The following is a 26,301-nucleotide window of genomic DNA, read 5'->3' as shown; positions in this document are numbered from 1 at the left end:
AGGAAGCAGAGCTGAGGGATACCCCAAGGTCAGGCCTCCATAAGCCCTACAATGAGAAAGACCAAGACAGCGGACTCAAGATGTGCTCAGGCAAGCAGAACAGAGAGCCCCTGATAGGATCCCCACAGCACAGCTAAGCAGCCCTCATCCTGACAAGACAGACCTGGGTAAGTGTGTCAAGAGGCAGCATCACAGCACAACCTCTGCCCCCACCTGGGCTCCTGGACAAGGCAGGCACCCTGGCAGGGCAGGAGCCAGGCAAGTCGGTGCAGCAGTTACTGTTTTATTGGGGCTGTGGGTGAGCTGGGGGCAGCTCCCACCCCTGCACGGGGCATGGATCACATGGAGGATGGTGCAAGAGCCAGGTGTCCCAGTGCAACAGATGTCTCAACTCCGTGGGGTGTGGAGCTGCCTGTGCCCAGGCTGAGCTGGTGCCTGTGAGGGCTGAGGTTTGGTCACTTCTCCTTATGCTCAATCAGTCCCTTGGCAATCAGATCTGGGATTTCCACTGCCAGCCATGGGCCCAGCTGCAAAGCAGAGAGCACAAAAGGTGTGAACACAGCTCACATGGAGTCCCCTCTCCCTCCCACCCCTGCCCAGGCAACTGCAACTCACCCCCAGGGCCATGAGATGAGCCAGCCCAAACTTGGGCACATTCCTGGCCCACAAGGGCTTGAAGTGGTCAGTTAGGCAGATCTTACCTCCCCTGCAGGAGACAAGACAGAAGCGTCAGGGAGCAGCCAGCCCTTGGCACACAGCATGGGGCAGACCCCTCCCAGCATGATGGAGAACTGCAGTGGTGCTGCACAGCTCAGAGTCTGACACAGGGGCTGTGGGACATGCTGAGGAGCTGCCATTAGGGCCCTGCCCCACCCCATTATCTCAGCCTCTGCCTAGTGTGAGAAAATCACCTTCTGCCTCCCTAGGACCCTGCGTCGCCTCCCTCAGCCGGGGCATCGCTTTGGCTTCCCAGCCTGAACTGTGCGTCAGCTTTGCTGCGTTTGGATCCACAGCTACCGTGCTTCACCTCAGGCCTGGCTGCATTTTGCTAGCAGATGAAGTGACCCTCCCAGACCCTCTCTCCTGTCAGCCTGTACAGATTTATGGGTGGAAGGAGGATGTAAAGACAGGCCCGACCCCAGGAGTTCAGGCCAAGGTGGGTTGAAGGGGGAAAAAAAATGAAAAAGGGGGATGGGGGGGTGCCTGACCTGTACATCTTGGCCGTCTTCCCATCCAACTCTGGAATGGCGATTTCAGGGGCAGTAGATGGATATGTGACAGGAATCTGCAGACAGAGACAGACGCCATCAGTGACCCCCGCACCCAGGTCCCTCCCGAAGCCTGTACACAAGCACAGAGAGATGCCAAGAGCACCCAGCAGCTACTCTGTCCCCCTCCGCTGCACCCTTGCCCTGCTCTCCTGCCAGCTAACATCCTCGGGGCAGAGTTGCAGGCCCAGAGAGGGGAGCTTTGGTGGGGGTAATGAGAAGGGCAGATCTGTCGCCATTGAGCTAGAGCCTTTGGTGGCCCGTGATGCTTGCTGGCCTCACCTGCACCCTGGCCCCCTCTCCAGGCGACTCCTAGCTGGCACTTCCTTCCCAGACTCCCTGCTGGCTCCTGGCTGCCGCTCCCAGGACAGGAAGTTCCCTCCTGCCAGCTGCTGGCAGCACGTCCCTTTCTTCAGCCTTTCACCCCCGGTCCCAGGGGGTCGCCCATGCCGGGACCGGAGCCAGGACCGCTCAGGGTAACGGGGACCCAAGCAGAGACCCATGCTCTGCGAGCAGCAGAGTTGGTCCCATGCTCCTGGTGCCGCGCAGGGGGGACGGGCAGGGGGCGGGGGACCCACTCCCCTGACAGGGCCGGCACGGGGACACTCACGTCAAATTCAATAGCGAACTCGTACTTGAGCAGGTCGTGGACGTACCAGCACTTCCCAAACCACCTGCAAAAGAGCAGAGAAGAGGGCAGGATGCTCCTTCCCACCCACCCGGCACCGGGGGCCTGGGCACGGCCTGCAACACCCGCCCCACAGCCCTGGCAGCCCAAAGAGGACCGGGGCACAGAGTCAGGGTCCTGCGGCCAGCGGGTCCCATACCTGGTGCCCTCCTTGTTAGACTCCAGTCGGAACCAGTCGTTGTCCGCGCTCTTGTTGTTCTCCACGTACTGGGGGGGGGGGGAGGGTGTCACTGCTCTGCACCGTAAGAGCCCAACCCACGCGCACCGAAAATGGTTTCCGCCCGGCCCCCTTCATGAAGACACACACCCCGCCACTGCCCCGCGCCCCCCGGAAGCGGACGGGGCCCCACCTTGATGAGCGCCTGGTACTCCTCCTTCAGCCGCGGCACCCACAGCTCCTTATCCCGCGGCCCCGCGTTCGTCTTGAGCAGCGGCAGCTCCGCCACCACCCGCCGGGTCGCCTCGTCTGCCATCTTGGCCGAGGGGTGGCGGAGGCCGGAAGTGGCGTCAAGCCCAGCAACCAAACGGGCTCGGGTGGAAGCCAAGCCGCCAGGTTTATTGAGGGGTCAGACTTGATCATCTGCTCAGGTCCCTTCCGACCCTAGTAACTATGAAACTATAAGAACGCAGGCGGGGAGCGGAAGTAGTGGTGGCGCCGTGAAGCCAAAGCTGCCATCTTTGTTCAGGGCGACGACGGGGCGGGCCTCTGACAGCAAAGTGTGTGTGTGTGTGTGTGTGTGTGTGTGTGTGTGTGTGTGTGTGTGTCCGTCCGTCCGTCCGTCCGTCCGTCCGTCCTTGGGGCCTGGGCTCAGCAGGGCGAGGACGAGCGCCCCTGGCTCCCCGCCACATGCTGGATTCTGGCCCACCGCACGCTCGTCAGGGCCAGGGCTCACCTGCCCCAACGACACGGGCCCACTGTGTGCAAGTGCGACCAGGCCAGGTTTCTACACCCAGCTCCTGGCCGCAGCCCTGTGCCCATCAGCATGGCCAGTGTGGATGCTGCCATGGGTGCAAGCAGGGCAGGGCCCTCGCCTCACTCTGCCAGCCTCGGCAATGGGCTCAGCCCAAGGGCACTCACAGGAGATGCAAAGCTGCCCCAGTTCAGCGGTCCTGGGAGGGCCGGGCTGGGCTGTGCTGCGGCCCCTCAGCACAGGCTACAAGCAAGGGGGCAGCGCTCCTCCCCCGTATGGGCTTGTGGGGGTCACCAGGGCTGCCCCAGGGGCAGGGTTTCTATCCTGCTCTCTGTGGGAGGGGCATGGGGAGACACCCAGGGCTCATGTGGGTGGGGGGTGTCTGGGTGCCCAGCGCAGGGGTCCTTTGTCATGCTCCATGGCACGTGGGTGGGGGGATTCACACTGTCCTCCCTAGGGATGGGCCCAGCTGGGCTCCTGGGAGGCAGAGAAGTGGTGGGATTCGCTGCTCTCACTGGTGCTGAGCTGTGGGAGATTGGCCTTGCCTCCACCACAGCCCTGGCACTCCCATGGAGCAGGGCTGGCGTTCCCAGCAGGGGCCACCAGCAGCCCAAGGATCCAGCCCCGAGCCCAGGGCCTGCCGGGCTGCGGAGCTCCATCTCCTTTTGCATACACATCCCCAGGGCACAGCCCCCACCCCCACCCACCGCCAGCTGCAATGAGTCACTGTGAGAGGCCTCTCCAGATTTATTGTTCCTGGGACAGCAGCCCCAGTACAGTGCTAGCCCAGCCCCTCCCCTCCACAGGAGCCCAGGAGATGCTACTTGAGGGGCTGGCTCACTGCTCCGTGGCCTTCTTGCCGGTTTCCACTAGCTGGGTGAAGAGCTCTACCAGGTTGTTGTGCAGCTGCTTGGCAATGGGGACAAACTGCTCATTCGCCTGCTCCAGGTAAACCCTGGGGGAAAGACATTGAGCTCCTGAGGGCCTGGGACACAGGACCGGGTTGGGCTCCCTCCCTGTCCACGGGGTTTTGGGCCACCTGAGGCGCATTGTGAGGGGACACGTCTGCTTTGGAGCTCACTGCCCAGGCCCCCAGCTGCAGTCTGGAGAGCTCTGCTCCAGGGGCTTGGTCCTTTCCACTATCTCTGCCCTGCCTGGCTTCTGGCATGAGGGCAGTCCAAGGCCCTGGGGCAGCTGGTGTTAGTGCATTCTTGCACTGGTGCCCAGTCTTGTGCCATCACATGCCCGGCTTTCAGCCTCATGGCTCCTCCACGGTGAGCAGCACCCCCCTGCCCCCCCAGCCCTGCATGCTCTGCCCAGCCTCTCCGCCCTTCCACAGGCCCCCACAAACATCCTTGCCCACTCCCATTCTGCCTTGCAACTCGTACTTGGCTTGGGTCTTGATCTCTTCGGCTTTCATCTTCTCCGGCAGCTCCTTGGTCAGGACATCTGAGAGCCTCTGGATGTAGTGGGTGTAGAGCTCCAGCAAGTTGGGAGCTGGAGCTTCCGCTTCCCGCCTCACCACAGCACCTGGACAGCACAAGATGTATGGGCCCTGCCTCACCCAAGTGCTGGGGCTGGGGGGCTCCAGCCAACTCTGCCGCCCCTGGGATGCAGTGCCAGGACTGCTCACCAGTGCCAGTGTCTATCCCACTTTGCTATGCCAATGCCCCTCCTGGAGCTTGGTAGGGACCCAGGAGTCCTGATCTGCTCTTTGTTCTTCCTACTAAACTCCTCCCTCCACAGATGCAGGATTGCTTGGCAAAGTGTGTCAGCTCCTGGCAGGCTCCAAGAGGCATGAGGGAGCTGGGGGCTGGGGCTGGGGTGCAGGGATCTGTCTTGGTGAGGTCAGGCCTTGGGGTCAGGGGCAGCCCCTGCTGAGGGGGAGGGAGAGGGGGCGCTTCTTCCAGGCAGGTTCTTACCTTCCAGGTAGCTTAAGCAAAGCAGCAGCATGGCCACAGCAAGCACCTTCATTCTGGCAAGCTCTGCACTCTGTAACCTGCAGGGAAGAGGCCTGTGACTGAGAGCTGAGGGGGACCCTTGGGTGGCCACTCCTGGCTCCAATCAGGCAAGGGCTTGCTGAGGAAACCTGGGCTCCGTGGCACTGTGCAGGAGGAAGCAGGGTCATTCCCTGCCGGGGCAGAGGGGCCACGTGCCTCCTCCTGCCCTGCTGGGGACAGTGGGGCTCAACCCTGCCAGGGAAGCAAAGGCACAGGGTGCCCCTGAAAGGCGGATGTGCTCTAAGTGCCCCACAGCCAACAGCCAGGTCCTTGCAACCCTGGGCTGGTTCCACACTGTCCCTGGTCAGGTTGGGTTGGGTTGGGGGGCACGGCAGAGTGCAAGGAGCAGGGGCTCTGCTGAGCCTCCCAGCACAAGGAGGCAGCGGGTTCTGCACCCACTGGGGGGGAAACCCCAAGCCCTGCCTCTAGGAGGCAAGCCACCCCCATCCCCCCACTCTGCAAGTGCAGGCCTGCCCCAAACTCACCTGAGGGCTCAGCTGAACAGGGTTAAGGCAGCAGCATACCCCAGCCCAGGGGATGCAGGGTTTATATCCCTGCTCCGCCCTGGATCTACTCATTGGTCCCTGCCCTCTGGCCTTGCTGCCTCCCTGGGGAAGGGAATGTGCTGATGCCGAGCTGCACAAATCCCAGGTAAACAGGCCAGGGCAAGGGTCGTACTGGGGCAGCAGATGCCATGGTGAGGGGGCAGGAGGCACAGGTCAGGTGAGCTATGGCTACTGTGGGGCATGCTCAGTTTCCAGAGCAGGCCGAGACCGGCCCCTCCGGCCCAGGCAAGTCCAGGCTACCCCAGGCACCTGTCCAGGCAGGGCATGGGGCTGGGGCAGGACCCAGGAAGGAAGGGGCTTACATCTGCTTTAGCCTGTCATTAGCTAAAGGGGCGCTGAAAGAATGACAGGAGAGGCACGAGACGTCCCCAGGGTGCTGACACCACCCGAGAAACCCAGAGCTCCTGCGGCTTGGCAGAGATGGCGAGTAGCTGCGGTGCACGTGCCAGGGCTCTCAGGGTGGCGGCGCCTGCTTCGCCGGGCTCCAACCTGGGGAAGGACAAGACAGGGCAGCACAGGACCAGGCACTTTCCAAAGGGAAATTGCCATATTCACCACTTGGGAAAACACTCGGAGTGGGTGGGAAGAGAAGGGGTGCTCGCAGCAGGGCCGGCACCTCTCTGGGGACACCGGCTGGACACCTCGTGCCACTGGGCTCTGTACAGGGGGAGCGAGGGGCGGCTGCGTGCAGGAGACGGGGGCTTGGCTGGGCCCATCTCTGGCCGCGCATCCACCACGCTGCCCCTCCCTGGAGCCGGGGTGCCGGACGCCTGAGGGGACAGCCCGACCTCATCCCCAAATCACTTTGTGGCTCTTCCCGCTCCTTCCTGAGGTTTGGGGAGCAGAGCCGGGCACGGCGCCCAGGGCACGGGCTGTACGCAGGGCACGCCGACCGTGCCCGGTGCTGGGGCACGAGGGCCGGGCAGGCGGAGCTGGGGCTGGCGGGAGTGACCCCTCGCAGCCGTGTTGGGGCCACACTGCTCGGCCTTGTCCTCACCCCAGAGGGGCTGTGGCAGGCCCGGGGCTGCTGGACTCTGTCCCAGGCCGGACATGTCCGGCTCCAGGGTGGGGGCGGAGGGCAAAGGCCAGCGCTCATCACCGACCCCCGCCCTGGAGCGGCTCGGACAGGTGGGGACAGCAAGGCCCCGCCCCGCTTTGCCCTTTCCCAACATGGCGCTGCGGCCGCCGTGACGCCACTTCCGGCGCGGGCGCCGCCCGGCGTCAAAATGGCTGCGCCCATGACTGCAACCGCCGCCGCCCCGGCCCGCGCGTTGCCATAGTGCGGTCGGGGTCGGCGGCGATGGGCAACGCGCTGCCGCCGCGGGGCCGGGCGCTGCGCCGCGGGGAGCCGCTCGCCAACCCGGGCAGCTTCGACGAGCTGCACCGGCGCTGCAAGGGTGCGGCGGACCGGGCCGGGCCGGGCCGGGGAAGCTGACCCCCCCCACCCCGCCCCGGCCGAGCTGACCTCCCCGCGCCCCGCTGTGCTTGCAGAGGTCTTCCCGCCGCAGACCGAGGGGGTGAAGCTGGTCGTCAACAAGGCCCTGAGCAGCCACTTCCAGGTGCGCGGGGCGGCCCGGGGGAGCGGGGCTGCACCCCTGCCCTCCCCCCCCGCCCCCCGGCGGCGTAGCCTGACTCGACGCGCCCCCCAGGTCAGCCACGCCGTGCACATGAGCACGCTCGGCTCCTCCAGCTACCGCTTCAACACCACCTACGTGGGGGACCAGCAGCTGAGCGCCACCGAGGTGAGAGACCCCGCGTGCGCGGCTGGGGGAGTCTGGCAGGGCCCAGTGCAGGGGGGCAGAACACGCTTGCCGGCGCTTGTGGGTGCAGGACGCGGGCATTGCCCGAGGCAGGTTGGGGGGCAGAGCAGAGCAGAGCTGTGCTGCAGGAGGGTGGACGGTTCAGGTGACGGACGGTACGGGGGGGTTTGGACAGGGCTGGTCCTGTCTCGGGCCGGGGCCGGACTCGACATGACGGCTGGAGCCCCTTCTTCCAGCCCCGCTGCTCTGGGTCGGTGCCCAGCGCTGCTGCTGGTTACAGGCCACCCCTTCCCTGCCCCCGGCATCGGCCCTGAGCGCCGCAGTGGTTCAGGTGAAACCCTGTCCGTGCTCTGGGCGCTCTGCCCCAGCAGCGAGAGGCGTCCTGCTGACAGACGCTTGTGACACCCATGTTGTGGGAGCGCCTGTGCTGTGACAGCCTTCCCACCGCCTGCTGGAGAGCCCTGTTCCCTTGGGGAAGCTGGCAGGCAGCCCGATGCCCTCTCTGGACTTGGAGTCCCAGCAGTAGGACGCCCCCAGCTAAACCTCAGGCTCCTGCAGTGGCACTAGTGGTCCGTGCCTGGTAGGCCTGTGCGAAGTGGCTAGTATTTGCTTTGGATTTGGTTTCGGCCCAGCAGTTTGATTTAGTAAGTCGAAGCACTGTCCCAAATCCATTTGGCTGAATCTGATTCAGAGATTCGGTCACTGCTGAATCTGCAGATTCTCTCAATTAAACGGCCTTGTCCTCTGCCTGCTCCCCCGGCCCGGTCCATGGCTGCCTTGCCTGGCCCCAGCCTCCCAGCTCTTTTGGAAAGAAGGAAGAAGCAGCCCAGCGTTCACCAGCTGCTGCCAGGTTGGGGAGGCAATCCCTGCTGCCCCGTGCTGCATGTGGGGGCTCTGCCACAAGGGTCCCCCATGGCTGCCCTGCCCTGGCCCAGCTCCTGGCTCTTTTTTAAAAGCCCTGTACTTACTGCCTCTGCCAAGCGGGGGCAGGGGGTGATCTCTGCTGCCCCCCCACTGCCCTGTGCTGTGTTGGGGCTCTGCCACAAGCCACCAGAAGCCCCAACCGCTGCTCCAGCAGCTGGTGAAGGCGGGGCTTTTTTTTAACAGCTGGGGCTAGGTGGCACAGCTGTTGACAAGGCTGGGGAGCAGGTAGCAGATGGAGCCTGGTGGGGGTCCCCCATAGTCCCTTCCCCCCTCCTCCAGCCTCCCCTGCCCCCCACTTACCAGCATAGAGTCTGGGTCCAGCTCCCTGCAGTGGCAAGCGGAGACTGCCTGAATCTCCAAATCTTTTCCAAAGATCAGTTCGGAGAGCTTCAAATTGATTCGGACCTCGTTATTGGTCTCCTGATTCGATTTGGAGATTCAGCTGCCAAATCAGGCCAAATTGTCTCCCAATTGAATCAGCGCCTGAAGCTTCACACAGCCCTAGTGCCTGGCACTGTTGGCCAGGGCCTTTGCCTGTGGGTGTGCTGAGGGTTCCTGGGGTGAGGGGAAGGGGTGGGAGGGGGATGCCCCTTCCTCTTTATATTCCCTTTGGCTGCCAGGGCTGGAGGGAGCTCTGTGCTGGGTTGGTGCAGCTGGGGTGGGTGCTGAGCTGTCAGTGTGTGCCAGGCCTGAGTTGTGCTTTCAGGTTCATTTGCCCTAAGTGTGTACAGAGACTCTCGGAACATAAGAACATAAGTGCCAGACTGAGTCAGGGCCATCTAGCCTAGTGCTTTGTCTCCAGCAGTGGCAGAAATCGATGCTATGGAGAGAGCGTAATGAACCAGATCTCTCTAGAGTGATCTATCTCCGATTGAATGTCCTTCCTGGCATCTATTATAATAGGTTCAGAGATGCCAAAGGAAACCTCTCCAATCACTCTGTTTAATAGCCATGACTGATACCTTCGTGGATGGTATCTATTCCTTTTCTGACCCTGGCCACGCTCCTTGCCTCCAGCACCTCCTGTGGCAATGAATTCCATGAGTTAATGACAATGTTGCTTAAACAAAAAAGAGTTTCTTCTGTTAGTTTGTAAACCTGTCACGTACAAATTTCAGCAGATGCCCCCCAGTTCTAGTATTCTGGGACTTGGTGAACAACAGTTCCCTGGTTGCTTGGTGCACACCCTTCATAATGTTACAAATCTCTGTTGTATCCCCCCTCAACCTTCTCCTTTCCAAATTAAAGAGTCTTACTCACGTTATTAAAGGGGTGCTAAAAGCCATTTTAGTCCCTTCTGGTATGGCAGCTGCTCCAGGTCCCTGGTCATTTTGGTTGCCTTTCTGTATAGTGGGGGGCCGGGACCATGTGATTACACAGCTTGGGATTAAAGTGTGGAACTCGTGGCCACCAGAGGTGTTGGAAGCTGAGTGTTTAGCCAGATTCCAAAAAAGGTCCCTTTCCTCCAAAAATTTGTCCCGACATCAGTAGCTATTGAGCACAGGAGTGAGGGGTATGGCCTCTGAATCAGAACTTCCCAGACATTAAAGGCTGGAGGCTGCAAGTGAGAAAGGAGCAGTGGGGAAAAAAAACCCTGGTCAGATCCTGGTCTCTCTCCCTTTCAGCATCAGCTCTCTGCTGCTGCAACACAGGATTGTGGGCAAGATGGACCCATGGTCTAACCCAATAAATGGCAGTTCAGATGTTCCTTATGTACAGGGCATGGAAGGTGGGAGTGGGGAAGAGAAGAGGCTGCAGCAGTTGGAGCTGGGCTGGGGCCCTGCAACCTCACTACCCCAGGGCAGCCTGGCTGGGGAGGCTCTGTGCCTGTCTTTGCTGGGCTCTCCCAGGTTTGATGCCCTGGCCAAGCTGTGGTAGCCCCTGCACTCCTCGTGGTGCCTGCAGAGAGCAAGTTAAGGCTGAAGAGGTGGGCAGCCATGCTGGCCCTGTTCTGGGTCTAGCTGGAGCTGCTCCCTAGGGGAGCTTGGCCCCCCACCCTCTTGGCTTCTCCCAGCACCATGCCCTGGCCCCCAGGTCTTCCCCACACTCATCGGCGACATCGACAACTGTGGAAGCCTCCATGCGCAGGTGCTGCACCTGCTGACGGAGCGTATCCGGACCAAGACCATCTTCCAGGTGAGACCTGGCCCCGGGGGAGGGGTGGGCTGCGCTAGTTCATGGGAAGTGCTGATACGCTGGATGAAGCCCCAGGCATTGCTGCAGCTTGCGTGCTGCTAAGGCCTTCCCTGCTTATCCCCACACCCACCCATGGTGGCTCTTCATCCTCTGTGTTGGACAGGGAGACAGGCACCAGGAGGGGAGAGCTGGAGCAGAAGTTAGTTCCCCTTGAGTGGGGCTGGCAGGTGGGGGTTGTGCCTTAACTTCCCTCTAGGCAGAGGAGAGTGCCCTGCCCCTCCCCCAGGGTTCAGGGGGGATATTTCCTCCCCACACCCTTTTCAACCCAGGGCAGAGCAAGTGTTTCCTCTCTCAGACCCTGCCCATGCCCTTCCTGGGCACTAGATGGCACCAGCAGGTCACAGAATTGTGGTCCAGGCTGAAGCCAGGGCCCAGGTGGCTGTGCTGGGTGGTGGGGCAGATCAGGAGGAGGGTGCTCTCTAGGTGGAGGCTGGGCCATTGCCATTGGGGTGGGGGGGTGGTAGGTGTGACACCGGGCCCTGCTGACCCTGTCTCTGGCTCCAGACACAGCAGTCCAAGTTTATGACGTGGCAGTTTGATGGGGAGTACCGCGGGGATGACTGCACGGCCACCCTGACGCTGGGGAACCCTGATGTGATCAGTGAGTCAGGTGAGGTCCGGCACCCCCACTGGCCAGCTGTGCCACCAGCCCCCAGCAGCTGCAGGAGGGCCCAACTCTGGCACCCTCCCCTGCAGGCCCCATCTCAGTTCTGTTTCAAACACTTGCTGCCTGCTGGTCTGGGCCTCTGCACTCCTGTGGGAACCTGTGGCAGAGGAGGGGTCACCCCAGGCAGCGGAAGGGACCTGCCTCCTTCCTGAGACCATTGCTCCTCCCAGATGCGCATCCCTTGGCGGGGGATGCCTTTGGGCTGATGCTAGGGCCTAAGCAGCTGTGAGATCTCTGCTGCTTGTCTTGTAAGACCCCACGCAAGATGGGGAGAGAAGCACAGGCCGGTGTCTGGAGCTGGGTAGGAGCCAGGATTCCTGGGTTCTGCACTGATTCATGGGCCCTTCCCTGCTTGTGCCTTGCTTTGCCCAGCTGCATGCTGGGGTAGTACCATGGGCAACATGCACTGGTGCCAGAGGGGCCGTGCCCGGCTGTCACAGCAGGGCAGCTGACAGCATTTCCTGCCTGCAGTCATCGTGGTGGCGCATTTCCTGCAGAGCGTGACCTCGCGGCTGGTTCTGGGAGGAGAGATGGTGTATCACCGGCGCCCAGGCGAGGAGGGTGCCATCGTCACCCTGGCAGGGAAGTACACGGGTATGCGGGCACTGCACCAGGCAGCTGGGATAGGCACTCCCAGCACCCCAAATGCCCTGCAAGAGCCCTTCTGGGACCCCCCCAAACACCCTAAGAACAGGAAGCTTTGCAGGGACGGGGGTTGTGGAGGGGCTGGGGCAGCAGGGCTGTGGGTTGGGCTTGGGACACCAATATGTGGAGCCTGCAGAGCCTCTCTGCGGTGTCCCTCATGCCACCTCCTTTGTGAGCTCCCTGTGGTGTGAAAGGCTGAGGGTCCCTGGCACTGCCCCTTCTTGCCTTACGCTTTCCCTCCCTATGCCAGCTTCCCTCCCTTTCCATCTGTCTCATTGCAGCTCTCAAGTGGGTGGCAACACTGAACATTGGCTGTGGCGGTGCTCATGCCAGCTACTACCACAAAGCCAATGAGCAGGTGAGTTACGCCTGCCCCTGTCCTGGGGCACTGGGGTCCCCAGCCCTCACATCTCACCCCTGCTTCCCCCTCCAGGTACAGGTTGGGGTGGAGTTTGAAGCCAACACTCGGCTGCAGGACACCACTTTTGCCTTCGGCTACCAGCTCAACTTACCCCAGGCCAATGTCATCTTCAGAGGTGAGAGCCCTGGAGCACCGGCCTTCCGGAGGGTACCAGCCTTGCTGCACCTCCCTTCCCTCCATCTTGGAGCTGTAGGAGTCTGCCTTTCCTTGAGCAGTGCATCCCATGCCATAGGGAGGGGCAGTGGCATTGCCCAAGGGCCAGACCCGACCCCTGGTGCTGGGGGTCTAGGCCCAGAGCCTGGGAACAGTGCTATGCCTTGTCTTCTGTTCATGACTCCACTTCGGTTTGGAGGGGAGGGGGTTCTCGGCTTGTACCCTGTCCCATCTGCTCAGGAAGACCGTTAGCCCCCTCTCTTCCCTGGCATGTTTACCATGTTGCACATGAGGAAGCTCCAAGCCTCCAGAAGCACCCTGCCCACTGTGGACACATTGGGAGTGCAGTCTGATGCTGGGCAGGGGCACACAGCTGGCAGGTGACAGTGTAGGAGCAAGCAGCCATCCTTGTGATGCGTGGCAGCTCCCGTGTGCAGTGTGTGCTATGCATCTGGCAGTAGCTGGAGTTGATGTGGGGGCACAGCCCTGCTGGCTCTCAGGCTTATGGTCCCTCATCCCTCTTGCAGGTCTCGTGGACAGCAGCTGGTGCGTGGGGGGTGTCCTGGAGAAGAAGCTGCCACCCCTGCCTGTCACCCTGGCCCTGGGCGCCTTCCTCAACCACTGGAAGAACCGCTTCCACTGTGGCTTCAGCATCATTGTGGGCTGATGGGGCTGTGCTGCTGGGCTCTGACTGCTGTGATGCTACAGCAGGAGCAGGTCCTGGCTGCGTCCACATGCCACAGACTGGGGACTGGCAGCCTCCCACTGCCTTCCTGTCTCAGGGAGCCTTTGTGCCATGAGATGTACTGCCCTGTGGAGTGACCTACTGCCTTCTCAGCAGCTGCTTCTGGGGTCCAAGAGACATCTGACACCTGGTGCTGCTTGGGAGAGTTGCTCTTCCCGCAGTTAGCCCAGATCTCTGTGACCACAGCGTTGGTGTGGACATAGGTTGTGCTGGGGCTGCCCAGCCCAGTGCAGTGAGTGCCACGGGACCACGCAGTGGGGGTGGGAGTAGGCAGTATAAGGGCTGCTGCTGGGTGTGATGTTTTTGCTGTACAATGGTTTGGAACCCCATTAAAGCATTTGGGCTGCTGGGGGCTAGTGTTGGTCGGAGCAGGCTCTCTGGCTGCCTTGGGTGCAGGGGAAGCTCTGGCTGCCTCCAGGCCTGGTGGTGGGGCAGCTGCTGGCAGGAGCCCAGCAAGGGAAGTGCAGTCATTCTTCCCGGATAATGGCAGAAGTTCTCTGTCGACTTTAAAAGAGGCTTCTCTCGGTGGTGAGTGATATGGAGACCTGGATGTGCTGTGCTAGCCCTGCCAGGGGCTCCCAGCTGCGGCCTGACCAGTGCTGCATAGCGGGGGAGGATCACCTCCTTGTACCTGCTTGAGATGCATCTGTGGATGCATGACAAAGTATGGTTGGCCTTCCTGATGGCATCCCCACACTGCCGGCCCATGTTCATCTTGGAGTCAGTGATGACTCCAAGATCCTTTTCCGCCTCTGTGCTGACAAGGAGGGAGTTCCCCAACTTGTAGGTATGGTGCCAGTTGTTACTCCCCAGGTGCATCACTTTGCACTTGTCGGTGTTGAATCCCATCCTGTTCTTGTCCGCCCACCCCTGTAACCTGTCTAGATCCAATTGTAGCCTGTTGCTTCCTTCTAGCGTGCCCACATCCCCCCACATCTTAATGTCATCAGCAGATTTGAACAGGGTGCTTTTTACCCCCTCGTCCAAGTCGCTGATGAAGATGTTGAACAGTGCAGGCCCAAGGACCGAGCCCTGCAGAACCCCACTGCCCACATCCTTCCAGGTTGGGAAGGACCCGTCCACCACCACCACTCTGGGTGCGGCCCTCAGCTAGTTGGCGACCCATTTGACTGTGTGGGTGTCAACACCACAGTCCCCCAGTTTCTTAATGAGAACAGGGTGAGAGACTGTCGAAAGCCTTCCAGAAGTCCTGGAAGACTATGTGCACTGCTGCCCCTGCATCTCTAATGATTTGGTGATCTGATCATAAAAGGCCACCAGGTTGGTGTGACAGGACCTGCCACTGATGAATCCGTGTTGGTTGCCCCTAAGCCTGCAGTCCCCTGCTGGCCCCTCGTGGATATGTGCCAGAATAATTTTCTCAAACAGCTTGCGTAGGATTGAGGTAAGACTACCTGGCCTATAGTTACCTGGATCCTCCTCCTTCCCCTTCTTGAAGATGGGAACCACGCTGGCCCTCTTCCAGTCCTCCAGCACCACACCAGAGCACCACGAGTGCTCGTAAAGCCATGCCAGGGGTTCTGCAATGACCTTGGCCAATTCCTTTAGAACTTTAGGGTGGGCCCAGCAGGGAGGTGGCTGTTCTTTGCCTCCGTCTTCCTAAGTAGGGACCAGAAATCATTAAACATGTTAGCTTTGTCCTCTGGTGTAACGACCAAATTTCCCAATGTGTCCTGCAGGGGCCCTACATTACCCGGGACCTTCTTTTTACCCCCTGTGTATTTAAAGAAGGACTTCTTATTGTCCTTAATCTGGGAAGCTAGTCCCAGTCCCATCTCCGCCTTGGCCTTCCTGACTGCCCCACTACATCCCTGAGCGACTGCAGTATAGTCATCCCTGGTGATGTCCGCTTCTTTTCGTTGGGTGTACTGTGTTGGCTCCTTGCAGGTCTGTGGGGGCAGATTCCAGGTATCAGCCTGGGGCAGGCATCAAAGTTAGTAATTTGGCCTCTCCCCTCACCTGCAGCACTGCTGTGCAGGGAGCACTGTCTGGGGAGCTGGAGCCCTCACCCAGGCAGGATCAAGTGGGGCATGCACCTGTCCAAGGAAGGGCCCTATGCACTCAGAAACCTGCATGTATGCCAGCATGCACGCCACCCCTCTTGTGAGCATGCACTGGGCTGCATCCACAGATGTGCATGCTAACATCCCCAACCGTGCATGCAAAAGCATGCCTGGTTACTCGCACTTGCCCACATACCTCTACATCCATGTATGCTTGCACAGTTGGCATGTTTAGCACCTGGTACATATGCTAGCACATGCACGTACCCTTTTGTACTCATGTACATGTTTGCGGACCTGCTCATTTGTACAGACATAGATATACATGTGTCCAAGCACTCCCACATGTCTGTCTTCATACCTGGGTACTGATACATGCATGTTCATGTATATTTGTATTCAGGTGCACATATTTTGCCCGTGTGCATATAAACTCCCATTTGCACCTGCACACAGGGATTTTGGTGCCCACAAAGTGCATCAAGGACATGTGCTCCATTGCTATCACATGCATGTTTACTCACTGCTGATGTGTGTGGGTGTGTATGCACAGTTTGCACACATGTATGTCGCATAGACTTCTGTACATGCAGGTGTATGTGCACCTGTCATGTATGTATGCACATCCATGCCTCCAACTTGTGCACAGATGCCTCTGTAGGTCTATGATGTCACCTGGTGCTGGGACTTTTCCCCTGTGGGCCACAGCAGGAACCATGGCAGGGTGGGGCCAGGTCATGTGCCCTGTCAGGGCACATGTCATCCCCGTTTTCAGCCCTGTGGAGGTGCAGGGAGTGTGGACCTGCTACTGCCTGAGGGCTGCTCCTCATGACTGGTTGAGAAGTGACTGATATGCAGGCAACTGTGCAGCTCCTGGCCGTGCTACACTTCACAGCTGCTCTGCATGCTCACACATGCTATAACTGATGCACTTGCTATGTTCTTGCCCACGCCTTGGCCTCAGGCTGTGCTGTCACCCCCTTCCATGGCTCAGCAATCATGTGTGCCATCTCCTGTGTCCCCCACAGGCCCCAGGGAGATGCCTGTTTCTGGGTAGGATGCCAGCTACCAGTGGAGGTCCTCTTTGGCCCACAGGGCTGCACTGGTGGATCCTGCACAGGAGCTGCCTAGACCTGGGAGCATAGCCCCCATGGGCTATGGCACAACCCCTCTGGGCCTGACATGTGCACGCAGCTGTAGGCCTGAGCAGCTGTGCCACCACACAACTGTCCCTGCCCATTATGCGCTTGCACCCCTGCAGCATGGGCTCCCTCTGCCTCCGCACTCCCTGTGGGGCAATGCGATGCCCAGGGACGCTCCAAGGAAGTTGTGCTTTGCCTCTTGCCTTCCCTGGGCTCTGGTTCCTGGACATGGCTTGGGGTATGGAGCAGCTGGGAAGGCAGATGGAGGTCCTGGGGGTGGGATGTGGGGTGGGGAGGGGGGCAGGCAGTAGGGCAGAGCCATGGATACCCTGAGGTGGCCTCTGGCTGTTCCCAGCTGTGCAGCTCTGGCAGGGGTTGGGGGGCATCCAGCCTCAGCATGGGGTGATGACCACCAGCCTTGAGTGAGGGGGTGAGGCAGGTTCCTGGGGGGGTATCCTGCCCCTACCCCCAGCTTTGCTGTCTGCCCACACCCTGCAGCAGGTGCAGTGCACCTGGGCTGGGATAGAAGGGGAAGGGTGGACAAGGTCAGGCCAGGGCAGCATAGGGATTGGCAGGGCTGGGATGAAGGTATAGGGAGTGGGAAAGAGGGGCTAGGGATAGGCAAGGCCTGATATGAAAGAGCCAGGGATGGGCAGGGCTAGGCTGGGGGGCTCTAGGGGCGAGCAGGTCCAGGCTGCAGGGGCCCTAGGGGCAGGCAGGGCCAGGCCGGGAGGATCTAGGGGTAGGTAGGGCCAGGCTGAGGCCAGCCAGATGCAGGCAGAAAATGCAAAAATAAATGGAACTTTATTTTGCTTCTAAAATGCAACAGTGACAGACAGGACAAGGAAGCCTGCTGCCCCTGCCACCACAGCCAGCAGCAGCTGACAGGTGAGCCCTGCACAGTGCCCGAGGCACTCCTGGCACAGGCTGTGCCTCAGGCCCCACCAGAGTGGACAGGGCAGAGGGGTCTTGCCCGGTCACAGGCTGGCTGTCCCACCCCTGAGGCCACATCCCTAGCTCGGCTCGGTCCCCAGGGTCTGAGCCGGGGTGGGATTTTTTTTTTTAAGGAAAATTTTTTGTGGTCCAAGTCAAATCAACCAAATCAATTCCAAATCTGTGAGTCATTCAAGAACCAAATGTGGCCCTACAACCGGCAAGCATCCGCCACCCCCACCTGGGGCTTCAGATGCTTCCAAATCCTTTTTGGGGTATCCTATGTGCAGGCCCAAGCCTGGAGGCTTTGGGTTCAGATGCCCCTGAGTTTTGCTTGCCCTCAGCCATATGGCCACAGGAGTAACCTAGGGAGCAGTCTTCCATAAAGTTAGTGTATAGCCAGGATCTTCCCACGGGGAGTGGGAAGTGGGAGACTGACTATGCCTTACCTCACTCAAGCTACTACCCCTGCCAAGAAAGTGGTTTTCCCCTCCCAGTAGGAAAACCACCTTAGTGGTCATAGTATTTCCCCTGCCAGCCAGGGGTGTGGGATTGGCAGAGCGGCCAGGAGGGCACTGCAGAGCTCGGGGAATGCAGCTGGCTGGGTGATGAGACTCAGCGCTGCAGGGTCCTGGCCATGCCCCAGCGAGCTCCGGGGGGAAGCGTGTGGTCCTGAAAGTCACAGTGGGGATCCTGCCCCCAGGGTCCTGGCTGGGTGGATGGAGGTCACCAGCTGGTCCCAGCCCTGGCTCTAGCTGATGATCTCGGAGAGCAGCGGCGTCATAGACGACAGGTCCTGGATGTGCAGGATCTGCCGCGTGAGCTCTGCTTTCAGGGACCGCAGCTCCGTCAGCAGCAGCAGCAGCTTGGCATAGAGGAACCTGGGGAGAGGCCTGGGGTGAGCCTGCCCTGCCACAGCCCCTGCTGCTCCCAGCGATGGACCCTGCCCAGCCTCCCCACCCATCTGTCTGGCCTGTGCAGCACAGCTCCCCTCCATGCAGGATGCAGCAACGTGTGCTCCTAGGGGGCAGGCAGGTGCCCAGCAGCCCTTGCCCCATTGGCCAGGGGGTGCCCACTGGGCAGGCAGAGCCAGAGCGGTGCCTGCCAGGTGCTGCCAGGGCCCCCGCGCTCTGCCGCGTGGGGGATACAGTGTGGATTCCAGCTCTCCTGTAGCCCTGGGAGCGCGGAGCAGCCCTGAGCACCCTCTGCGCCACCCATCCCGGGCCCGGGCGGGGGCAGAGGGGCAAGCTTCGGCACAGGAGGGGGTGAGGGCTGCCCAGGACAGTGGGACAAGAGCAATCAGGGCAGACCCTGCTGTCACGACTCCCACCCCCGTGGCACCTGTCCCCAGCAGTGACACAGGGTGTCAATCCAACCACCCTGGGGGCACATGCCCTGCAGTCTCATCAGCCACATGCTGCTGAGGTCTGGACCCTGGGAGCAAGGGTGATCACGGGTGAGCCCCAGGGCAGCCCCCACTCACCGGCCCTCAGGCAGCGGGTGCTGGTGGTCAATGTAGCTCTTCAGCGTGAGGGCCACTTTCTCCTGGAGCTGGTCGATGAAGTCGCGCTGCGTGACACTGGTGTGGTCTGGAAGCAGAGGACAGCACCTCTGTAAGGGCCAGGAAAGGGCTAGGGAGTAGGGACCAAGCTCTGGAGCTAGAGTGCTAATGCCAGCAGCAGGAGGGCACAGGGGGTGGGTGCAAGCACTGGGGTGTGGGTGGCTGTGAAAACACCCCCCATGGCGGCCCAAGCCCGAGCCCGTATCCACATGGGGTAGTGGGAGGCAGCAGGGCTGAGCGGGGTGCTCAGCTCCTTGTCCCACCCGGGTCAGGCTATGGAGGGAGAGAGGGGGAATGAGGTCTCTCACCAGGCGAGAACAGGACCATGGCCTGCAGCAGCACGTACTCTGCCTCGTGGAGTTTCAGTTTCTTCAGGCTGATGTGAAACTTGAGCAGTGGCTCCAGGTAGATCTGCTGGAACCCGGCTGGGGGCAGAGGTGGCGGGTGATAGGGCTGCAGCATCCAGGGGCTCTGGGTGTGCTCCATGCCCCCAGGGCCCAGCCCCTCATGCCCCCAGGGTGACAGAGGCTGCATGCTCTGAGCAGGGGTCCCGTGGAGCTGAGCAGCAAGGGGCGAGTGCGGCACCTGTTCTAGGAGAAGGGGCAAGGCCATCGACCAACGCAGGGCTCATTGCAAACCAAACCCCACTGACAGCACATATGCAGCGGTGCAGGGACCTGCTGGGCTGAGTCCCACGCCAGGTGAAGGCCTCATTGCTATGCACTGCCTCACCCCTGGGAGGTGGTTCCTGCCTAGGGTCTCCCTGCCCGTCCTGCGTCCGTGCCCCCGGGTGCTGGGTAGGGCAGTCTCGCTGTCGCCTGGACAGGCGCATCGCTATATCAGGGCCCAACTGATAGGAACTGGGGGCTTCTCCCAGAGCAGGAGATAGCAGGGCTCTCCATATTCACTAGCCTGACCCAGGTCTCAGGCACCGCCACGGGTGGGAGGGGAACCCCAGGGTGTCCATGCAGCCCAGCCCCATCTCTTCCCACCTTGGGGGTGCCCAGCTCACCCAGGGCCCCATCCTGGATGGTGTAGCAGTGGTATCCACACTCCCAGGCCTTGTCCTTCTCATTGAAGACAGTGTTGAACTGGATCTGGCAGATGTCTAAGGTGGCACCTTTGAGCAGTGAGATCTGGTCATAGATCGGCAAATTCCTGCCCAGAAGACAGAGACGAGGATGGAGCATGAGGGTCAGCACGTGGGGGGCCAAGGCAGGTGGCTGCTCCAAGTGGGGTTGGGGACACCAGGGCCCCCGGAGGTGGCAGAGTGGAGGCAAGGCCTGGGTGGAGTGGGGCATAGGGGCATGGGAGAGCTGAGCCGGGCACCACGCTCTGGCTGTGGCCAAGCCGTCAGGTGGTGCGGGGCCTGTGCTGACCTGAAGGCCGGGATCGCCTTGGCAAATTTGATCACTTGCTGGATCATGAAGGTGCTGAGGTCAGCACAGTGGGGCAGCATGGAGAAGACATCGGGCAGCACGTCATCCGACAGGCTTTCCAGGGGCGGCAGTGTGGCCCCATTCTCCACAGCGGGCAGCACATGGTGAGGAGCCCCCGGCTCTGGGGTGCTGCGAGGGCTCGGGCTGTGGACGTACAACCGCACGGCAGGCTGGCAAGGGAGAGACTCAAGTTCAAGTCCTGGTGCTACAGGCAGCTTTGGACAGCCGGCTCTGGGCTGGAGCGAGGCACCCTTGTGTGCGCCACCACAAGCACATTGCCTAGGAGTGCAGATGAGGCCACCATGCTCATGCATGGAAGAGCCCCCCCACCCGAACGAGACAGTGCTGCAGCCAAAAGCCACATGCCTCTGGTCTGGAGCATGGTGGGGAGTCCTCCTTGGCTGACCTTGCGGGGAGACCCCCCCTTAAGACATGTGGCAGACATGCAGACACACAGAGCATCCCAGCCCTGGCTCATGATATGGAGCTGCCATTTCTGGCTCTGTGGGGATCAGGCCCAGGGCTCAGGGGGCCCAGTCTCTATCCCCTTCCCGAGGGACTGGGCTGGGCAGGACTGAGCCCATGCAGCCACCTTCTGGCTCCCCTCAATGGGTAAACAGAGGCACCCGCAAGGGGCATGGGTGGGGTGAGCTGGCATGGACCATGTGGCGTGGCCCTGCCTATGAGGGGTGGCCAAGCAGCCTCAGAGAACAGCCTCCTCGTGCACAGAGCCTCGGTGAGAGGCAGCCTGGAGTGCGCCATGGCTTGTGAGCACACAGCATGGCCTGGCTTGGGGCAGCCTCAGTCTGGCTTGGGGCAGGGGGCCTGGTGTGGGCAGCAGAGCCTGCAGTGAAGCCCGGCTCTGGGACTCATGGGCTGTATGCCTGGCTCTGCCAGGAACTTGTCTGGCAACCCTGGGCAAGGCCCTTCCCGGCTGGCGCCTTGGTTTCCCTACCTGTAAAATGGGGGCAGTCAGCCCTGGGGCACAGCAGCAGAGCATGGGACAGGATCCAGTGGATGGGGGGCAACACTGTGTCTGTGGTGTCAAGGGCGGGGGGGGGGTCAGGGCAGGCAGGGTCAGGGAAAATCACGGGGCTGCGCAGGTGTCGACTTCACATTGTGCAGCACATGGCACACCAGGCAGCGCTTGTCCAATTAGGGAGCAGAGATCTGAGTGTGTGACACCAGCAGCCAATCACTGCCCAGCAGATGCTCTGGCCTGCTTGCCCCCTCATCACTGATTCCTTGCGGGGGGCGGCACCTGGTAGTGCTGAAACTGGGAGAAGCTGGAGTCAAAGTTGCGGGTGTGCGCCTCGATGAGGATGGCGATGAGCTGCTCCTGCTCCACCGTGAGCCCTGCCTGCTCCCGCTCCTGCCGTCGCTGCCGCCGCAGGGCCCGGCGCGCCTGCAGGGCCTCCTCCGACAGGATCACTGCCAGCCAGACCAGAGCCCAGGCTGAGGGGGCAGCCCCGGCACGGCCCCTTGGCCCCTGCAGCCCTGCCCTCATCAGCTGGAGCCCCCAGAGCCCAGGTGCCCAGCAGGACGCCCTGCCCATCCACGCTTGAGCAGCCGCTCTGCCCAGAGGCATGCAGGGGCCTCCTGCGGTCTGGTCCCAGCTCCATGACCAAGCTGGAACTTGTACCAGGTCTCCCGAAATCCAGGGATTGCCCGAATCTCGCACGTGGTCCCAGCTCCAGGAGGCATGTGGGGTCTCATGGGTAGGACAGGAAAGGCCAAGAACCAGGACATCTGGGTTCGTCAGGAGGAAAGCTCAGGTGTCCTGACTCCCTGCCAGCCCTGGCAATGCTCCCCGTACCCCACATCCTAATGCCCGGATCTGAACCCAGCCGTTCTGGTTCTCAGCCTCCTGCACGCTACCCCCTCGACCTACTGTGTCCCACAGCTGGCATGAGTCCTGGCTGGGAGCACTGGCTCAGCACTGGGCTGCTCCATATAAAAAGCCTGCGCTCCCCATCCTCACACTGCCCCCCGCTCCCTAACTGGGGGTGGGGGGAACCCAGGCCCAGGCCCTGGGCATGTGCCAGCCCCTGCTGGCTCCAGGCCACAGCTGGGCTGGGCTCCAGGCCTAGACACAGTCTATTGGGAGGCCATTATGGAGCTGCCAGGTTGTCTGTTTGCTGCCAGTCAGACCTTGGCTGCACCGTGGGGAGCCCCAGCCGGCTAGTGCCACCCCGACATGGGTGCATGGGCACCCGGGCCACTCCTCCTGCCACAAGACCCTCCTCCCACCCCCACCAGCAGGGGTGCTGAGGGCCGGGGGGTGATGGCCAGGCACAGCCACAACGTACACTGCAATGCTCGGGTGTCCTGGTCTGATACCGGGCCATCCCCCTCCCCCCATCAGCTGAGACCAGCACCGGGACCTGGTGCCTCCCACCGTGGGGTGTGGGTTGAACGAGGGGGTGAGGTCCAGCCCCAGGAGGGCAAGTGTGGGGCTCTGCCTTACTGTCTTTCCGCATGCCAGCAGCCAAGCACTTCTGGAGGCGGCAGGCCTGGCACTGCCGGCGCTTGGCTTTGGTGATGGTGCAGCTGCGGGCGAAGGGGCAGGTGAAGTGGACGCCCTTGCTCATTGATCGCCTACAAAAGAGAGGGCAGGGCTGGATTTGGAGCTGGGCACCATGCAGCTCCCGAAGGATCCCAGCAGCCCTGGGTGCAGGGCTCAGAGTTGGGTGGGTGGCCCTGCACTCAGCTCACATCTGGGGATCTTTTAAGTTCTCCTGCAGCTGGTTCCCGCCTTGCACACACACACATATGTGCACTGGGGAGTCCAACACCCCCGTTGCGCAGACACACATGTGCACTAGAGAAAGACAAGACGTGCACTTGCACAGCTTGCACATGTGCACACACACACGTGCACATGGGAGCTGGCACGCATACCTGTGCCTGTACACCAGGCAGGAGGCAACTCAGGGGCAGTGGTGGCAGCCCATGGGCACCTCCGGCACGGCTGATGCTGACCTAGGTGCAGGTCCCACCATGCAGGGGGCTGGAGCAGGGCTGCCTGACTGCTGCTTCCAGGGGGGCTGTTTGGGTCCCAGTCAGCCAGTCTCCCCAGATCCTTCCTATACTGCAGCGCGGGTGCCCGACAGCCTCCAGAAGGCCCTGTCTTGACTGACTCACTGCCCTGGCCAGGGGCTGGGGGCCTCCCAGGGCACACAGGGGGCCTGAGGCTCAAGGACCCTGCTCAGCAAGGGGCAGGAGAGGTTTCAAGCAGGAAGGGGGTGGCTGAGCAGGCACTCCCCTTGCAGTTGGCACCAGCTGCAAGTCCTGGCGGGTCGGGCTGTGTCTGGGATCTCCACCCTGTGTAGGAGGAGTTGCTCTGCAGAGGCCACTCCGCTCCCGGGTGTTGCCCTGTGAGCAGCCAGCAGCCCTGGCAGCTCCACGCATGGTGCGACATAACCCTGCCAGCCACTAGCCAGAGCAGCAGTGGGCTGAGCACCGCAGCATGCCAGTGCTAGCACCAGCCCAGCTGCAGGGGAGGGCTGCAGTCCACTGGGAGCTGGGTTCAGCTGAGCCTGCAGTGAAGGGTGAAGGTGGCCATGGTGCTGGTCTGGAAGGTCAGGCCCACTGGGCAGCGAGGCGTAGCCAGCAGGAGCTGGGCCCAGCACACACGCACCAACCCCAGCCTGACGCTGACCCATAGGGGAGCTGCACCACGGAGCATCCAAACATGCATGTGCAGACACCCTGCTTCCCATGTGTACTCATGTGCCTCCCTGTGTGCATGCCCACACATGCATGTGCATCATCACATGCCCCCATGTTCCATGCACACACCCAGCTCAGCTGGCTGTGCAGGACAGGTGCCTGAGGGGCTCCTGGGCAGTGCTTGTCCCTGCTTCAGCAGCGGTTGGTAGCACTGGGCCTGGTACAGCTGCAGGCTGGCCCCGAGGTCGGGGTGGGTGCCGTGGCCCCCCTGCTCTCACCTGAAGAAGCCCTTGCAGCCCTCGCAGGTCATGGCATGGAAGTGGAAGCCAGTGGCTCGGTCCCCGCACACGACGCAGACCTTCTGCTCAGCCTCCGGCTCCTCCGGCTCCCACTTACCTGCCCCGAGGCTCAGCACACAGGAGCTGCTGCTGCCGGGGCTGCTTTCCCCATCCGAAGGGCTGGGCATGGCCTCACCTGCTGGGCAGGGGGGGCAGAAACTCAGACCCCAGCTCAGGCCCTCTGCAGCCTCCTTGCCCCGCTCCCTGTGCCCCACAGCTCAGCTCCAGGCACACGTACCATGGGTTGGCTCCCCCTAGATCTGCAGGAGCTGGCAGGAGAGAGGCAGCAAGTGAGAGCAGGATGGGGCAGGGCCCGCAGATCTGGCTGCTGCCAAGGGCTGGCAGGGGCAGGGCTGTGTGGTGGGACCAGCAGATGCCCGGCTGGCCACAGACACCCACCTGGCATCCGGAGACAGGAGGAGCTTTGACCTTATGGGCTCGTGAGGACAAAGCAGCCTCTTGCCCCCAGCTTCAAGATACAGGGGAGGCTGAGCGGTGGCTACAGCCAGAAGCCGTGGTCCCCAGCTCTAGGTCTGGTGGCTCCTGGGACGTGGGGGTGTGGGGCAGGCTGACGCCAGCTCCAGCCCAGCTCGCTCCAGTGCCGGTAGCAGGAGTGCAGCAGCTCCACCCGCCCGAGACCCCAGCCAGCAGGTCTGCCTCCTGGGGCTGCTGTCCTGCCTCTGACTGCTGTAGCCAGGACCCTCCAGATATTCCTGAGGTCCCACAAGCCACATGTGGGATCTGCAGATGCCGCATGCACACGCGTGTCACTGTCGTGTGGCTGTGCCATTCCACATGTACATGCATGATGGCAATTGTGTCCCGTGTGTTGAGCTCCCTGCCACCCCAGAGAGCCCTGCTCTGTGTGCAGTGCCCAGCTTGTGCCAGGAGGCCTGACGCTTCCCAGGGCTGTGCCCCCCGCCCCAACTCCACAGGGTCTTTCGCCCACCTGTGAAGAGCTGAACCTGCTGCGGGCACTGGGAGCCCATCTCCTGGTGCCAAGGCTCTCCCCAGCCCGTGAGGCTTGAGCCAGGAGCTGGGCCCAGGGACGTAGCGGGGGCGAGCCAGTTTGGTGGGGGGCAAAGTCCACTCGACACAAGCAACAGGGCAGGGCCAGGCCTGGGGGCGCCTGGCGGGGCCCTGCTGGGAGAGCAAGTGGGGAATGAGACAGGCTGTGGGGTGCTGGGAGGAGAGAGGAGGGGGCTTGGGCTAGGCAGTGCTGCCGGTGCTGGTGCTCCGCTGTGCTGACACAGGGTCCTGACCCCACAGAGGGAGCTTGAGCCCTAGCCCCAGCCCTGGCTCTGGTGCCCACAGGGTCGGCTCCAGCCCCCTGGCCCCCTGCCCCCCACCCATGCCCGCTCCCTGCTCACCGGGAGTGTGGGGGGGACTGACCCCACGTGGTGGCTGGACCCCGCTCCCTCCCTGCTGCCTTCACGCAGATGCCTAGGCTTGGCTTATGGGAGCTGAACTTTGCACTGGAGAAGCTGGAGCCGTGGGGAGGGTGCAGAGGCATGGGGGCAGGGGGGAGGGGAGCCACCGCAGGGTGTGTCCTGGATGGGGCCAGAGGCCGGAGGAGCGTGGGGGGGGCACGTCAGGCAAGTCCCTGTGGAGCCAGGCTGCAGCCTCTGGGCCAGGCAAGCTATTCCTGGTCTGCTGCCCACAGAGAAGAGGGCAGAGGGTGACCTGCCCCCGGGGAGCAGGCAGTGGCTAGGGAGAGGGGGAGCCAGCCCCAGCACAGCCACTTACACCCTACCTGGCCAACCTCACCTTGCTGCTGCCTGGGTGCGTAGCAATCCCAGCACACACATACGTACACATGTGCATACCCCCCCCCCCCCCACACACACACGCCCTGCCACATTCACAGACTCACTATACCCTGGCACAGTCTACACACACTGCAGGGCCAGCACACGCATACAGCTGCATGTGCACACATACTATGCCTTGGCACAGCCTACACCAGGGGCGGGCAATTATTTTGGGTAGAGGGTTGCTTACTGAGTTTTGGCAAGCCATCGAGGGCTGCATGACAGGCAGCCCAGGACAGATAAATATTAATTTTCTAAATTTTTTAGGGGCCCCGCGGGCCAGATAGAATGGCTTGGTGGGCCGCATCCGGCCCCTGGGCCATGTTTTGCCCACCCCTGGCCTACACACACTGCAGGGCCAGCACACATATACACACGTGCAAACACACACACACACGCTGCATTCTGGCCTGGCTTACATACACAGTGCCAGCACA

General features: G+C 61.7%; 4 protein-coding genes and 1 long non-coding RNA gene across 8 annotated transcripts; 2 read left to right on the top strand and 3 right to left on the bottom strand.

The window, feature by feature from the left end:
* Positions 1-270: 270 nt before the first annotated feature.
* UFC1 (ubiquitin-fold modifier conjugating enzyme 1) lies at positions 271-2,488 on the bottom strand. Its single transcript, XM_090055399.1, has 6 exons — positions 2,307-2,488; positions 2,096-2,163; positions 1,879-1,942; positions 1,209-1,285; positions 616-706; positions 271-527 (listed from the first exon to the last, which is right to left on the bottom strand). The coding sequence occupies exons 1-6, from the start codon at positions 2,427-2,429 to the stop codon at positions 456-458; spliced, it is 495 nt and encodes a 164-aa protein (XP_089911525.1). The 5' UTR covers positions 2,430-2,488; the 3' UTR covers positions 271-455.
* On the top strand, positions 717-4,424 carry LOC149861330 (uncharacterized). The gene is made up of 3 exons (XR_016443297.1): positions 717-1,156; positions 3,674-3,815; positions 4,300-4,424. It is a non-coding gene; the product is annotated as an uncharacterized LOC149861330 (long non-coding RNA).
* APOA2 (apolipoprotein A2) lies at positions 3,686-7,022 on the bottom strand. Of its 2 annotated transcripts, XM_090055400.1 has the most exons (5): positions 6,899-7,020; positions 5,736-5,922; positions 4,790-4,866; positions 4,256-4,397; positions 3,686-3,822 (listed from the first exon to the last, which is right to left on the bottom strand). In XM_090055400.1, coding segments are annotated over exons 2-5 (339 nt in total). In that variant the 5' UTR covers positions 5,738-5,922; positions 6,899-7,020; the 3' UTR covers positions 3,686-3,704. The 2 variants fall into 2 exon arrangements, with proteins under 2 accessions (XP_089911526.1, XP_089911528.1); XM_090055402.1 differs by lacking the exon at positions 5,736-5,922 and having other exon boundaries at positions 6,899-7,022.
* TOMM40L (translocase of outer mitochondrial membrane 40 like) lies at positions 6,627-13,296 on the top strand. The gene is made up of 9 exons (XM_090055398.1): positions 6,627-6,830; positions 6,925-6,992; positions 7,083-7,175; positions 10,152-10,253; positions 10,818-10,923; positions 11,452-11,574; positions 11,907-11,983; positions 12,059-12,161; positions 12,727-13,296. The coding sequence occupies exons 1-9, from the start codon at positions 6,734-6,736 to the stop codon at positions 12,864-12,866; spliced, it is 909 nt and encodes a 302-aa protein (XP_089911524.1). The 5' UTR covers positions 6,627-6,733; the 3' UTR covers positions 12,867-13,296.
* A 3,502-nt stretch (positions 13,297-16,798) lies between these two features.
* On the bottom strand, positions 16,799-25,495 carry NR1I3 (nuclear receptor subfamily 1 group I member 3). 3 transcript variants are annotated; one of them, XM_090054348.1, is made up of 10 exons: positions 25,424-25,494; positions 24,292-24,322; positions 23,994-24,189; positions 22,511-22,641; positions 21,305-21,474; positions 19,984-20,213; positions 19,617-19,762; positions 18,913-19,029; positions 18,527-18,632; positions 16,799-17,924 (listed from the first exon to the last, which is right to left on the bottom strand). In XM_090054348.1, the coding sequence occupies exons 3-10, from the start codon at positions 24,179-24,181 to the stop codon at positions 17,795-17,797; spliced, it is 1,218 nt and encodes a 405-aa protein (XP_089910474.1). In that variant the 5' UTR covers positions 24,182-24,189; positions 24,292-24,322; positions 25,424-25,494; the 3' UTR covers positions 16,799-17,794. The 3 variants fall into 3 exon arrangements, with proteins under 3 accessions (XP_089910474.1, XP_089910475.1, XP_089910476.1); XM_090054349.1 differs by lacking the exon at positions 24,292-24,322 and having other exon boundaries at positions 25,424-25,495; XM_090054350.1 differs by lacking the exon at positions 24,292-24,322 and having other exon boundaries at positions 23,994-24,192; positions 25,424-25,465.
* Between the last annotated feature and the right edge of the window lie 806 nt (positions 25,496-26,301).

This window comes from Crocodylus siamensis, chromosome 6 (genome assembly GCF_052110815.1).
Source record: "Crocodylus siamensis isolate JL-2025a chromosome 6, ASM5211081v1, whole genome shotgun sequence".
NCBI lineage: Eukaryota > Metazoa > Chordata > Crocodylia > Crocodylidae > Crocodylus > Crocodylus siamensis.
Note: the sequence above shows the minus strand (reverse complement) of the source record. Positions and strands in the feature narration are given on the sequence as shown.

Excerpts from the sequence above, each read along its gene's own strand:
- TOMM40L (XM_090055398.1), top strand. The coding sequence starts at position 6,734 with ATGGGCAACGCGCTGCCGCCGCGGGGCCGGGCGCTGCGCCGCGGGGAG. Across the intron at positions 10,254-10,817 it reads GGACCAAGACCATCTTCCAG|ACACAGCAGTCCAAGTTTAT; the intron begins GTGAGACCTGGC and ends CTCTGGCTCCAG. Across the intron at positions 11,575-11,906 it reads CCTGGCAGGGAAGTACACGG|CTCTCAAGTGGGTGGCAACA; the intron begins GTATGCGGGCAC and ends GTCTCATTGCAG.
- UFC1 (XM_090055399.1), bottom strand. The coding sequence starts at position 2,429 with ATGGCAGACGAGGCGACCCGGCGGGTGGTGGCGGAGCTGCCGCTGCTC. Across the intron at positions 2,164-2,306 it reads AGTACCAGGCGCTCATCAAG|TACGTGGAGAACAACAAGAG; the intron begins GTGGGGCCCCGT and ends CCCCCCCCCCAG. Across the intron at positions 707-1,208 it reads AAGACGGCCAAGATGTACAG|GGGAGGTAAGATCTGCCTAA; the intron begins GTCAGGCACCCC and ends TGTCTCCTGCAG.
- APOA2 (XM_090055400.1), bottom strand. Across the intron at positions 4,398-4,789 it reads TTGCTTAAGCTACCTGGAAG|GTGCTGTGGTGAGGCGGGAA; the intron begins GTAAGAACCTGC and ends TGTGCTGTCCAG. Across the intron at positions 3,823-4,255 it reads GAGATCAAGACCCAAGCCAA|GGTTTACCTGGAGCAGGCGA; the intron begins GTACGAGTTGCA and ends TCTTTCCCCCAG.
- NR1I3 (XM_090054349.1), bottom strand. The coding sequence starts at position 24,181 with ATGCCCAGCCCTTCGGATGGGGAAAGCAGCCCCGGCAGCAGCAGCTCC. Across the intron at positions 20,214-21,304 it reads CCCAGTTTCAGCACTACCAG|CCTGCCGTGCGGTTGTACGT; the intron begins GTGCCGCCCCCC and ends CTCCCTTGCCAG. Across the intron at positions 19,030-19,616 it reads CATCCAGGATGGGGCCCTGG|CCGGGTTCCAGCAGATCTAC; the intron begins GTGAGCTGGGCA and ends CTCTGCCCCCAG.